The 13,550-nt window shown below is 38.0% G+C and overlaps 1 protein-coding gene across 1 annotated transcript in view; it reads left to right on the top strand.

Moving 5' to 3' along the window:
* The window catches only part of LOC129246589 (putative riboflavin kinase), a 14,098-nt gene extending 2,004 nt beyond the window's left edge, over positions 1-12,094 (top strand). The window contains exon 4 of the mRNA XM_054885389.1: positions 11,210-12,094. Coding sequence (XP_054741364.1) covers positions 11,210-11,491 — 282 coding nt within the window. The 3' untranslated portion in view covers positions 11,492-12,094. The remainder of the gene's footprint in view (positions 1-11,209) is intronic.
* The last annotated feature ends 1,456 nt before the right edge of the window (positions 12,095-13,550 follow it).

The raw sequence follows: 13,550 nt of genomic DNA, 5'->3' as shown, positions 1-13,550 counted from the left end.
TAACAATCGTTTAAATTAATCTATCGAAAATCCCCTACGCTCTTCTCTTAAGAAGGTTATTATACAGACGTAGTGAAAAACCTGATTAAAAATATTTAAAATTGTTTGAGTTATGTTGCGTGCCAGTTTCAGAAAACGTGTTTTGAGAAAAACGCGTTTAAAGTTTGGAAATTTGGAGAAGTCGTTAGGTAGCAGTCACTAACGCTTGGTTAAAAGCTTAAAATATTTATGAAATAGACTTCGGTAACGTATAAAACTTTTTGTTCTGTATTTTAAAAGGTTCAAAGAATTTTTTAAGCTTATAAAAAAAAATCAATTTTTTGAAATTTCTACAGTGGTGTTACCCCTTAATAACACTATTTCTCACTACTTGTCACTGATGCTTCGACTACCTTAATTGCTTTAGCCTGAAAACTTTTATATGACAATGGCACCAACAGTCACCTTATTTTCAGTTATTAGTTAACAGTTTTTTTTTTTTTGAGTTGGCTTGTAAATCAACAAAAAAATTGTACAGCAAAGAGTTTCGTTTTTGATATGAAACCATTTAACACAAGTTTTTTTGGTATTTTCGAATTATATATATATACTACTACCTACTATATATATTATATATACATACATACATTGGATCAATACCCTACTATATCTATGTATATATTAATACGGAGAGCAAAATTTTGTCGTCCCTTTTTTTAGTATTTATAGTCAGGAAAAAAGTTGAAACATATACCAATGGATAGCATATGTGGAGACGGTTTGAACAATGTGTTAAAATAGATACATAACACAGTGCGACATCAAAAATCAAACCGCACCGGACCTTTTTTCTGAAAATATACCTATTCAATAGCAAAACCCTCGCTGGGTTTTTAAAAGTTAGCTCGATTTTTTTTTATTGCGTTTTGAAGTTTTCTATTTTCATGAGATTTTGGAGTTTTACCTGTACGCTAAATTTGACTTATAAATCGACCTTTGTTTGATTTAATCGATTTATTTTGTCATAGCTTGATGCAGAAATTTCGTACATGTACAAATAAACTTATTTTGAGAAGAACCTATATCTCAATACGCAATTTTGAATACCAAAATTTCGAAAAATTGTATGTTTTTACCATTTTTTACTGTAATTATGAAAATAATTAAAATTTCTCACTATTTCTCCTAGCAAAAATGTTGTAAAATGTACTAAAAAAGTCATTTATAAGATAAAAACATAAAACTGAACTTTAAGTTTGTTATTTTCTAAAAAAATAAATTTTTAACAAGATTTTTCTTCATAAAAATAATTTTTTTATACTCTGCTTTAAATTTTTTTTAAATATCTAAAAACTCTGTAGGTAAAAATATTAAATAGATTAAGTAAAAAGAATATAGACTTGAATTCTTATAATTTTTTTTTTTATTAAAATAAAGAATTTTTACGTACTAAAACCTTAGAGACGAGCTCTTTTCGACAATGATTGAATTTCAACATCATCATTATCAGAGTAATCAGATTCATCGTAAAGAATTCCATGCCTGTCTCTTCTTCTTCTACCTCATATTCTTTTTCCTCCTGGTTACTCCATTTTCCTTCATTTTCTTCCTGGTCGTATTGAAAAATATGTTTACTCCACCAACATATTTCGGCTAGTATGGCACCTGGAGCTCGTTTTCCTCGGTATCTTGACTCAAATGGCATCGCAGTTTGATGGTAGCGCTCTCCTTGCTCATCTGATTCTGTCGACAATTGTTGACTAAAATAGTCCAAATGTTGGTGAAGAAAGTGAATTTTTAGCGACATATGGACCCCAATTTTGGAAAAAGCATCTAGCATTCGTCGCACAGATTCTTTGTAATTTGGAGAACGATGTTTGCCTAAAAGTCCAACTATTATTTCTTTTAACGATTCCCACGCAACGATTTCATTGTTTATTTGGACCCTGTTAAAGTCTTCAGACTTTACCAATTTGCGAATGTCAGGACCATTTAAAACGCCTGAAAGAAATTTAAAAAAATATGAAAAAATATATATACAAATAAATGATATATATGTGTGCATCTGGAAATAAATGTATCTCAGAATCTCACCATTTTTCAATTTTGCATCACTGATCTTCGGAAAAATGTCACGTAGGCAGGAAAACCCCTCATCCCTTTTAGCAACAACCATCAGGAAATTTTTCACAATTCCTAGCTTGATGTGAAGTGGTTGCAAAATTATTTTTTTGGATGATACAAGTTCCTTTTGAATTCTATTGGCGTCTTTCTTTTCACTTTCATCTCTCATTTTCCAATCGTTTTTTTGGTATTGATCCCCTTTGTAACGACTATCCCAATCACACAAAAAACACATGTGTTTAATGTAGCCAACTTGAAGACCGGTAAGCATAGCAATCACCTTCAAGTCACAACATACACGCCAATTGTGATTTTGATAATTGTATGTTTTAGGAGTTGTTATGCACGAACCTGATCTCGCAAGACTGCTGCGATCTTAGAACAGGTAAAATCGTTGGGAACAAATTTTCGAATTTCTAAAACAAACATTTCCTGATAAGACAGAACCTTCTTTATACTTTTTATTTTGGAATGTGTGCTAGCCACTTTTCTATGTACTTAACAGGCTAAAAGTCTTGTGAGACCAATCTTTCTTTTCACTACTCACGATCACATTTTGTTACATCCAATATTCATTGGAAAACCGTATCTGGAAAAAATACTAGCAAAAATAGAAAAATCTGAAAATGTGTATAACGGGTAAAATTATTTTCATAATTACAGTAAAAACATACAATTTTTCGAAATTTTGGTATTCAAAATTGCGTATTGAGATATAGGTTCTTCTCAAAATAAGTTTATTTGTACATGTACGAAATTTCTGCATCAAGCTATGACAAAATAAATCGATTAAATCAAACAAAGGTCGATTTATAAGTCAAATTTAGCGTACAGGTAAAACTCCAAAATCTCATGAAAATAGAAAACTTCAAAACGCAATAAAAAAAAAATCGAGCTAACTTTTAAAAACACAGCTAGGGTTTTGCTATTGAATAGGTATATTTTCAGAAAAAAAGGTCCGGTGCGGTTTGATTTTGATGACCCCAAAATTGTCGCACAGTGTAAGTGAATAGGTGCAGGTAAAATGAATCACACTATTTTACCTGTATTATGATAAATCATGTTATAATATGTATCATGATACCTATAAAAGTTGATGAAACAACTGGAAACTTATATATTGTGAATCAATACTATTAGGTATAAATTTGATTCAGAAATTATAATGGTCATGGATTAATTAATGATTGTTTTTTATTATGGTTTTTCAAAAAAAAAAAATTTTTTTTCCGTAATAATAGGAATATGAATAAGTTCGTGCGGTTTTTTTTTCGAAATTTGAAACTTTATTGACGTAAAATGGTTACAAATTTAATATTCAAAGTATTGTCCATCGCTTACTACTACTTTTTCCCATTTTTCTGGCAATTCACGGATTCCCTTTGTGAAAAATTCGGTCGGTTTTGCCGCAATCCACGAATCGATCCATTTTTTGACTTCATCGTAATTACGGAAGTGCTGGTCAGCCAGGCCATGTTGCATCGATCGGAAGAGATAGTAATCGGATGGCGCAAGGTCTGGACTATACGGCGGGTGGGGTAGGACATCCCATTTGAGCGTTTCTAAGTATGTTTTGACCACTTGTGCAACTTGTGGCCGAGCATTGTCATGTTGCAAAATAACTTTGTCGTGTCTATCGGCGTATTGCGGCCGTTTTTCTCGCAGTGCTCGGCTCAAACGCATCAATTGTCGTCGGTAGACATCCCCCGTAATCGTTTCATTCGGTTTCAGTAGCTCATAATACACAACATCCAGCTGGTCCCACCAGATACACAGCATAACCTTCAGGCCATGAATATTCTGCGCCGACGTCGATGTTGAAGCATGGCCAGGGTATCCATACGTTGCCCGACGTTTTGGATTGTCGTAATGGACCCACTTTTCATCGCCAGTCACAATTCGATGAAAAAAACCCTTTCTTTTGTGCCGTTGAAGCAGTTGTTCGCATGCCATAAAACGGCGTTCAACGTCTCTTGGCTTCAATTCATACGGCACCCAATGGCCTACCTTTCGGATCACTCCCATGGCTTTTAAACGTTTGGAAATGGTTGATTGATCAACTCCCAAAGTTTTTGCAATCTCTTCTTGCGTTTGAGCCGGATCTTGATCGAGCAATTCCTCCAATGCGGTATCCATGAACTTTGGCGGCGCACCCTCGCGTTCTTCGTCTTCCAAGCCAAAATCACCACTTTTAAAGCGTGCAAACCACTTCTGGCACGTTCGCTCAGCTAGAGCATGCTCACCATAAACTTCCACCAAGATACGATGACTTTCGGCTGCTTTTTTCTTCATATTAAAATAATGAAGAAGAATTCCCCGCAAAAACACATTATTTGGCACGAAATTCGACATTTTCAAGTGTGGTAAAAATATTGTTGTTTACGCTTCAAATAAAAAACTTATACTGACGTTTGTGCCTTACGACAGTAGCTCACCAATGAATGTTTGGAAATGTGGATCGATGGAATAATAATCAAGTTACGCCATCTGTTGTAAAACCGCACGAACTTATTCATAGTCCTATTACATGAAATTAAATGTTTCCAATTCATGAATAAAAAAAAATTATGATATTTGAAATACACAAATATAGGATCGCTTAATACAGGTCAAATGGGATATTTTTCACATTTAATTTTACTACATCTATTCACATATATCATGTAAAAAGTTTCAACACAAGCCATCCATTTATATAATATATATTATGTTTCAACTTTTTTCTATGACTATAAATACTAAAAAAGGTATGACTAAATTTTGCTCTCCGTATTTATATAACGTCGAAATTTCGACGTACGGGCGATCCTAGTGTATATAAAGGGTGATTTTTTAAGAGCTATAGGAAAGTTTAAAAAAAAAAAAACACGTAAAATTCAGAAAAATGCATGAAATTTTTATTTAAATCTATAGTACAGTCCATATAATTTAATGTTTGAAGATTATTTCATGCAAATGTTGACCGCGACTGCGCTTCAAGTGGTCCATCCGCTTAGTCCAATTTTGGCATACTCTTTCCAATGTTTCGGAACGCTTTAATGTTGTCTTCCAATGCGTTAATTGAAGCTGGCTTGTCTGAATAGAGATGAGCTTTAACATAGCCCCACAAAAAATAATCTAAAGGCGTTATATCGCACGATCTGGGTGGCCAATCGACAGGTCCCGAACGTGAAATAAAATATTCACCGAACTCGCCTCTCAACAAGTCCATTGCTACGCGTGCTGTGTGGCATGTGGCACCGTCTAGTTGAAACCACATGTCCTGCAAGTCAAGCTCTTGCATTTTGGGCAAACAAAAGTTGGATATCATTTCACGGTAGCGCTCATCATTCACAGTTACGTTACGATTCGCAGCATCTTTGAAGAAGTACGATCCAATTATACCTCCAGTCCATAAACCGCACCAAACTGTGACCTTTTCTGGATACATTGGTATGCATGCAATTCTTCTGGCTGATCTTCACACCAAAATCGAAAATTCTGCTTATTTACATACGTACCCATTGATCCAAAAATTAGCTTCGTCGCTGAACACGATTTTTCGATAAAAAAGTGGATCTTCGGCCAACTTTCAAAGAGCCCATTCCCTTTGAGCCTTTGATATACAAGTTTTTTTTTTTTTATTTCACGTGGATATATATTTATATGCAGTTCAACAAGTAAATATTAATAATTAATAATTTTTGTTTTTGTCACAAAACATACAAAATAAACAAAATAGCTCGTTGAGAATATAATTTTTTATAAGCAAAATTTATTAACGGTAACATTGCACAAGTGTTTTGTAAAGTACTAAAAAAAATATTAAGCTCTGTATAATTTTAAAACCAATTAAAAGTTAATTGTAACGCTGAAGTAAAAGTTTACCTATTTCTGTGGCCGTTTAATGTACGTACCTTCTTCTTAAGCTAAGGCGAATAAATTTGATTGAAAATACTGGCTGGCGCATATATCCACGTAACGTCCAATTTGTTGCATGAGGCTTGCTGTGGCTCCGCGAATCGAGGGTTATTGAGCGCCGTGTCCAAATACTATTTTAAAATAAGACTATGCAATTACTTACTTAAATATAGATGAAGTTGTTGTTGTAGCAACATAACCTTTCCGCATACATGTACGGATACATCCGGATCATTACGTAATTGCGTAAAGAAATATAGACATTAATTTTTGTCAATGGTGAGCCACTTTGAACGCTGTTTCTCTCATTCGAATGCCATTTAATTTTGGCCATATATCAAAGAAGATTCCTGTGTCCCGATGCAAGTAGGGAAGTATACATTTTTCTATGGAATGCGCGCTGTAAATTACCTCGATAATTTCTGAACAAAATTTTTTAATTAAAATAATGCGCTCTTTTATTAACATTCATTGCATTCATAATTCATTTCAGTTAAAAACTTGTATAAGTGGAAATTATTGAGAACAAAGGATATACATATGTACTCGTATATATGTACATAATACAGTTAAGTATATAGAATTTCTTGACCAAAATTGCAGTGCACAGACATCTTGATATACATACTTTGAATAGAATAAAATCATTGTATTCTTAATTTCCGTATTTGTACAAATTTTCTAGTATAAAGTGAAAAGTTTCGAGCTAATCTTGGACTAAACATGAATTATGTTATTATTAACTACGTAAAAATATTTGTATAACAGAGATGTAAATATACGTGTACATTCAAATATATGTACATGCATACGTTCACACATGTGCTACTTACTGTATTTTGAAGTCATTCACCACGTGCGCTGTGCGCGCACTTCCATTCCTTATCCTTATCATTAAAAGTTAATTTTCAGATATGTACTCTCGTGGCCACGCAAAGCTTAGCAGTAAATTTGTTCGTGTAAATATGCATTTCAACTGTAGTTAGAGCGGTTCTAGTTGAAATGATGCAAATTTTTATTCTTTTGCTTTTATTTGAAATTGAAATGCAAAATATTGTCAAATGTATTTTAGGAGTTTGTGGGAAATCGTGCGTTAAACATAACGACTTAAAAAATGTGCGTAGATATAAGCAGCTCGTGACTAAAAATTGATTATTTTTACTTTAGAAAAATAGCGAGTGCCTATTCGCGAGAAAGCGAGAAAAGTTGGATGTAGTCATCCAACAATAATTAATTTACCCGAAAAAAAAAACAAAAGAGCCACAATGATCATTTGGAATGTCAGAGTAGAATTGGAATTAGGAATTAGGACCACTTTTTGCAGCAATTGGGGCCGTATGTCAGCAATAACGCGCCGAATATTCTCTTCCAAGACGTCAATCGTCTCGGACTTATCTGCGTAGACAAGCGACTTCACATAGCCCCACAAGAAATAGTCCAGCGGTGTTATATCGCACGATCTTGGAGGCCACGCCACAGGTCCACGGCGCGAGATAATGCGCTCACCAAAAGTTTCCTTCAATAAATCGATTGTTGCGTTGACTGTATGGCATGTAGCGCCGTCTTGTTGGAACCAAAGGTCGTCCACATCAACATCGTCCAATTCAGGCACGAAAAAGTCATTAATCATGGCTCTATAGCGCTCTCCATTGACTGGAACGAAAAGTCATTAATCATGGCTCTATAGCGCTCTCCATTGACTCTAACATTATGGCCGGCTTCATTTTTAAAGAAATATGGACCAATAATTCCCTCTGCCCATAGAGCACACCAAACAGTGACTTTTTGAGGATGTAACGGCGTCTCAGCAATGGCTTGTGGATTATGTTCACTCCAAATGCGACAATTTTGCTTATTGACGTACCCATTCAACCAAAAGTGAGCTTCATCGCTGAACAAAAACCATTATTTTCGAACCGCGCGAACCGAACCATTATTTTCGTAATAAATTTGCACGATTTGCAAACGTTGTTCAGGTGTAAGTCTATTCATTACGAAATGGCAAACTAAACTGAGCATAAATCAAGTTACAGCTGTCAAAAAGACCATCTACGAAAAAAGTAGTGCCAACTTGAAACCCTAACCTCTAAAAAAAACACCCTTTACAAGGAAATCCGCGTAAAACCCACTATTGTCTAAAAAATGAGACTTACCCTGTGGGAATAGGCAAAAACGTAACGTAACTGGTCCGTGGAGCAATGGGAAATAGTAATGTGATCGGATGAAATCAGATTTAATTTGCACTACAACAACCATTTACGGTACGTCCGTCGATTTCCAAGGGAACGCTTTAAAGAACGTTTTGTGTGATGAGAACGGTTAAGGATTCTGAAAACCAAATGGTCTGGGTATGCTTTTCCTTCTATATACGGGGTTCTTTACTCTTTCTTGATGAAATGATGAACGCCCAAAAGTATGGAGAAGTTGTATCCAATTGTATCGTGCCCGTCGTAGAAGTACAATATGGGTATTCTTCTGAGGCTATCTTTCGGGACAACTCTGCTCCATGTCGCTCGAGCTAAATCGGTAAGCTTTTATATGATATTTAGTCATCGACACATTCCCATGTTCATGGTTAAGAAAAATGCCATCTGTCACCATTTTGTTCCGTGCAGCTGCAGAAAATGTTGGCAGATTTCAGAATTTCGCATACGGCGTGGCCAGGAAATTATCTCGACATGCACCCGATTGAGTTTGTATGGCACGCGATGGAAAAAAGTGACTTAACTTAGACCAAACTCTAAAGCAGAACTTGAAAATGTGATTAAAAAGATATGGGAACAGGAAATTCCAAACGAAATTCTTGAAAACCTCGTTGCTTCAATGCCTGCCCGGATTCAAGCAGTTATTGCTGCCAAAGGCGGTTCAACTGCATATTAAAGCATTTAAACATTTAAAACATTTGAATGTATAGTAAAAAGCTGGTGAAGGGAGGCTGCAGGGTAATTGCCTACGCGGATGACGTGGCACTAATTGTTAGAGGAAAATTTTTGGATACTCTACAACTTGATGCAGGGATATCTGAATGCAGTTGTTAGATGGACAACGGATTGTGGCCTGTCGGTGAATCCTCTTAAGACGGAGCTCGTCCTATTTACGAGGAAGTATAAGATACCCAGAGCTCAACTTCCCTCACTAGGGGGCACTCCTCTGATGCTTTCTGACAAGGTGAAGTACCTTGGAATTATTCTTGACAGCAAGCTTACATGGAAGCCCAATATTTAGGAAAGGGTGAGGAAGGCAACAATCGCCTTGTATGGGTGCAAGGGCGCAATTGGCAAAAGATGGGGCCTCTCGCCTCGAGTTGTTTTCTGGCTGTATACCATAATACTATTGTAAAGCCTATCTTGTTATATGGAGTCATAGTCTGGTGGAACTCACTAGAGAAGACGACATTGGTGAAGAAGCTGGAAAGAGTTCAGAAGTCGGCACTCATTGGAATCAGTGGGGCGCTTCGAACGACTCCTACTCTGGCGCTCAACGCAATGTTAAATGTGGTACCCGTAGATATCGCAGGCAGAACTGCCGCTACACGCACCGCAATCGGACTGAGGGGCTGGAGCTATAAGCTCAATCTCCCTTATGGGCACTCAAGCATCCTCAGAAACTTTGAGTTCATCCCTTTGTCAACAGACCAGTGTATACCCTCATTTAGTCCAACCGGAACATTCTCCACTCACATCCCGTCAAGGGAAGAGTGGACGGGGGGCTACACTTGGGGGCAGGGCCTGGTGAACCTGTTCACGGATGGATCGAAGTTGGAAGGAAAGGTTGGCGGAGGAGTCTTTTGCGAAGGGCTCCCCATCAGACTAAAATTCAGGTTACCGGACCACTGCAGTGTGTTCCAGGCAGAGGTAGCCGCAATCAAGGAGGCAGCTGATTGGCTGCTCAAATGTGTACTAACAGTCAAGAAGGTAAATATTTACTCCCATAGCCAAGCGGCAATAAGGGCCCTCGGGTCTATGACGGTGCATTCGGAATTGGTCAAGGAATGCTTGACCTCACTTTCGACTGCGTCCGAATTCTTTGACATCAGCCTCATCTGGGTTCCCGGTCACAGCGACATTGCGGGAAACTGTGAGGCGGATGAGCTGGCTAGACAAGGGACATGTGAGGTGATTTCCCCGCGGAGGGAGAAAATTGGAATCCCCCTGACTACCTGCGGTCTGCTCCTGGAAAGATGGGCATCGCGCAAACTCAGCGAGCGCTGGGAAAATGCACAAACGTGCAAAGTCGCGAAATCCTTCTGGTCACGTGTGGACCGAAGGCGCTCGGGTGAGCTTCTGAGGCTGACAAAATATCAGCTCTCCAATCTAGTGGGTTCTCTCACAGGACACAATGCGCGAGGAATGCATGCTGTGAGACTTGGAATCACCTCGAGTCCTTTCTGTGCTGGATGTATGGAGGATGAGGTGGAATCATCTCAGCACCTTCTCCTTAGCTGCCCTGCCCTGGCGGGGCTAAGATTCAGGCATGTTGGGTCTTACTTCTTTGCCACGCGTGCTGAGATAGCTGGCGCTGACATTAAAAATCTGATGAGTTTCATCAGCAGCATTAAGCGGTTGACGCAAACATAGTCATCGTTCATAATCCGCACGCTCCTAAGCTTCCCATCACCACCTCTCCCCGCCCTCTCCCTGCACCTCATCGGTCCTTCCCCTCTCCTCACAAAGGACGAATCTCTCTTCGTCCAAGTGTGCCCACTCCCTGGGCAACCATACTAACCTAACCTAACCTAACCTATAGTAAAAATTCGCAAGTGCATATAACAGAAAAATTACCTTCATAGTTAAAAATTAATCATTTTTTGCTCAAAAAATACTCGTTTACGAAGCATTATTTTGTATTTTGTAGATGTCTTAATTTTAAGAAAGATTTGGTAAGTTAAACCGCAGTAATTGGGGGAAAAGTGTAAAAAATGAGGTGATAAGGTTTGCGTGGTCTCGACTGTATATATGTAAACATAAGTATCTTGACGAACCACCATAAATTATCGCCCCCAAGCGATCAACGCACGTAATACAGACAAGTGACCAGTATACAAAGATACCTTTCGGCAATACGTTGATCAAGATTTCAAAATAAGTATATTTGCACGTATTTAAGTAGCACTCGAGTGCTTTGTAGACTAATTATCTAAAACATTTTACATACTATTTATAAATTTCATAAAATGTCTACTCAACTTAGGCGCTTTATCTTGCAGGAAACTCATATTCTGCATAAATTCGATGGCGATCTGTATGGCCACTTACTTAAGGTTTGCATCGTCGGCTATCTGCGTCCGGAACGTAATTTCGACTCACTTGAAGACCTAATTAGCGCTATACAAGCAGACATCGCAGAAGCCATAAACTTGCTGGACAACGATGAGGAAAGTCGTCAATTGCAATGTTCAAAATTTTTCCAAGCGAATGAATGCAATGAAAGTACAAAACCCACGACGACGCATTTAAATATTGACAATATGAAAAATGGTTCCGCATAAAATTTGGCCATCACAATTACTTAAATTATTGTATATTTGTGTGGTATTTAAATTTTTATGTTCACCTCAGTATACCTATGTATGTGTACAATGTGTAATTTAAATTGGAGTGCAATTCTATTATGTAAAATTTTTTGTTTTGCTTAACAGAAACAATCCGCTATTCCTCTAAACCATAAGATACTTGATAAAATGGCAATGCTACATAATGCGAAAAATAATGGTTACTTAAAATATATTGTTGAATATATTTATATATGTATGTAGAATATGATATTGTGTATTTTTGTACGAATGTATAAATTGTAAATTTAAAAATGCAGTTAATCATGAAAAGACCCATATAAGAAAATTGTGCTGTAAATAAATTTTTAAATAGGTATATTAAACATAATTTGAATTACAATTCTTAATAAAAATTAACAGGGTAGAACAATATGTACGAATGTGTGTAAGTGTGATTAAGTGCTCTACAAATGCAGTGAATATTCGAAGTAAACTGTTTATCTATACCTACACATAAATAAAATTGAAGTGTCTGTCTGTGATTTTGAAATAAAGGCAATTTAAGTTCATAGGCTTATTTGCATGTAGTTAAATAAATCGTGTTTCTTTATTTATTCTTGTTTTTGCCAGTCTGCGCGGGGTGACCTCCGAAACAGCTGAACAGATTTTGGCGGTACTTTCACTGGCATATACAGGTAAGATGCGTTCTTTAATTCCGTAAATGTAACCTGGTAGGTAGGTAAAATGGCAAGAGTATCCCAGGTACGCTACAAGTAGCACTTACGTGCCGTTTTGATACCATAAAGTGGACCACTACCTGTGAAAGGATTAAGGGAGGAGATAAGACCGTCTACAGCCATCCAGTGCTGTTGATGTAGCGGAGGAGAGAAAAGGGATCTAGGCTGGAGAATTTCATCAAGTCATCCCCAAAGGGGACGTTGAGGAATCTCAAGCGCCTAGCCGCCAAAGCCGGACATCTACAGAGAAAGTGTTCCACAGTCTCTTTCTCTGTAGGATCCCCACAGCTTCTGCAATGGGGGTTGTACGGAATTCCAAGCTTCTCCGCGTGAGTGCCGATCACCCAGTGGCCAGTGATCACCGCAATGAGTTTGGAAATTGAATGGCGGGGGGTTCCCATCACCTTAAGCGTTCTGTTTATATCGTATTGAGGCCATAGTGCTTTTGAAATGGCACACGATGAGACAGACCTCCATCTGTCTCGCGCTTTTCTTAGAAAGAAGTTGTGTAGTTTTAATTTAACGACGGCCAAGGGGATACCGATGTCTGAGAAGAGGGCAGCTGGATTCGGTTCTGCCGCCCCCTGCGGCTCATCGGCAATTTCATTTCCCTCTATATTCCTGTGCCCAGGAACCCAGATGAGGGAAATGTTTCCTGCACGTTCGAGGCGTTTAAGTTCCTCCTTACAGGAGTTCACGAGAAGAGAGCTGCAATACGGCGACGACAGTGCCTTGATTGCAGCTTGGCTATCGGAAAAAAATATTAATGTCTCCCTCCCAACAGCGATCCCGGAGCATTTTGCATGCCTGCAGGATCGCGAAGACCTCTGCTTGAAAGACGCTGCTAGTCTCCGACAGTTTATAGGAGACCGAAGTGTTGGCTGATTTGGAGTAGACCCCCGCTCCCACTCCAGACTCCATTTTGGATCCGTCAGTGAAAACAGAGGCATCTATATCCGCAACAACTCTCCCCTCTTTCCAATCTTGCCTGCTCGGAAAGATAGCCCTAGCACAACCCTCAAAGCACAGTTTGCGGATGGAGAGGTCGGTGCGAATATCACAGAAGGAAGGGGAGATCTGCTTCAAGATGCTGCTATGCCCTACAGGGAGTTGTCTCCAAAGGCCAAACTCCTTCAGTCTAATAGCACTCTGAGCAGCAATGGATTTAACCTGCAGATCCACAGGTGTAACCTGGTAGATTGTAGATATATTTATAGGTACATTAGACTCACAACTTATTTGATGCAGATAATAGTTTTTTAGAAAAAAGAAAATGACTCGATGCTTATGAAATTGATATGTACTGTTTACCACTG

This window comes from Anastrepha obliqua, chromosome 1 (genome assembly GCF_027943255.1).
Source record: "Anastrepha obliqua isolate idAnaObli1 chromosome 1, idAnaObli1_1.0, whole genome shotgun sequence".
NCBI classification, from domain to species: domain Eukaryota; kingdom Metazoa; phylum Arthropoda; class Insecta; order Diptera; family Tephritidae; genus Anastrepha; species Anastrepha obliqua.
The sequence above is the reverse complement of the archived record's forward strand: the minus strand, read 5'-3'. Positions and strand labels throughout refer to the sequence as shown.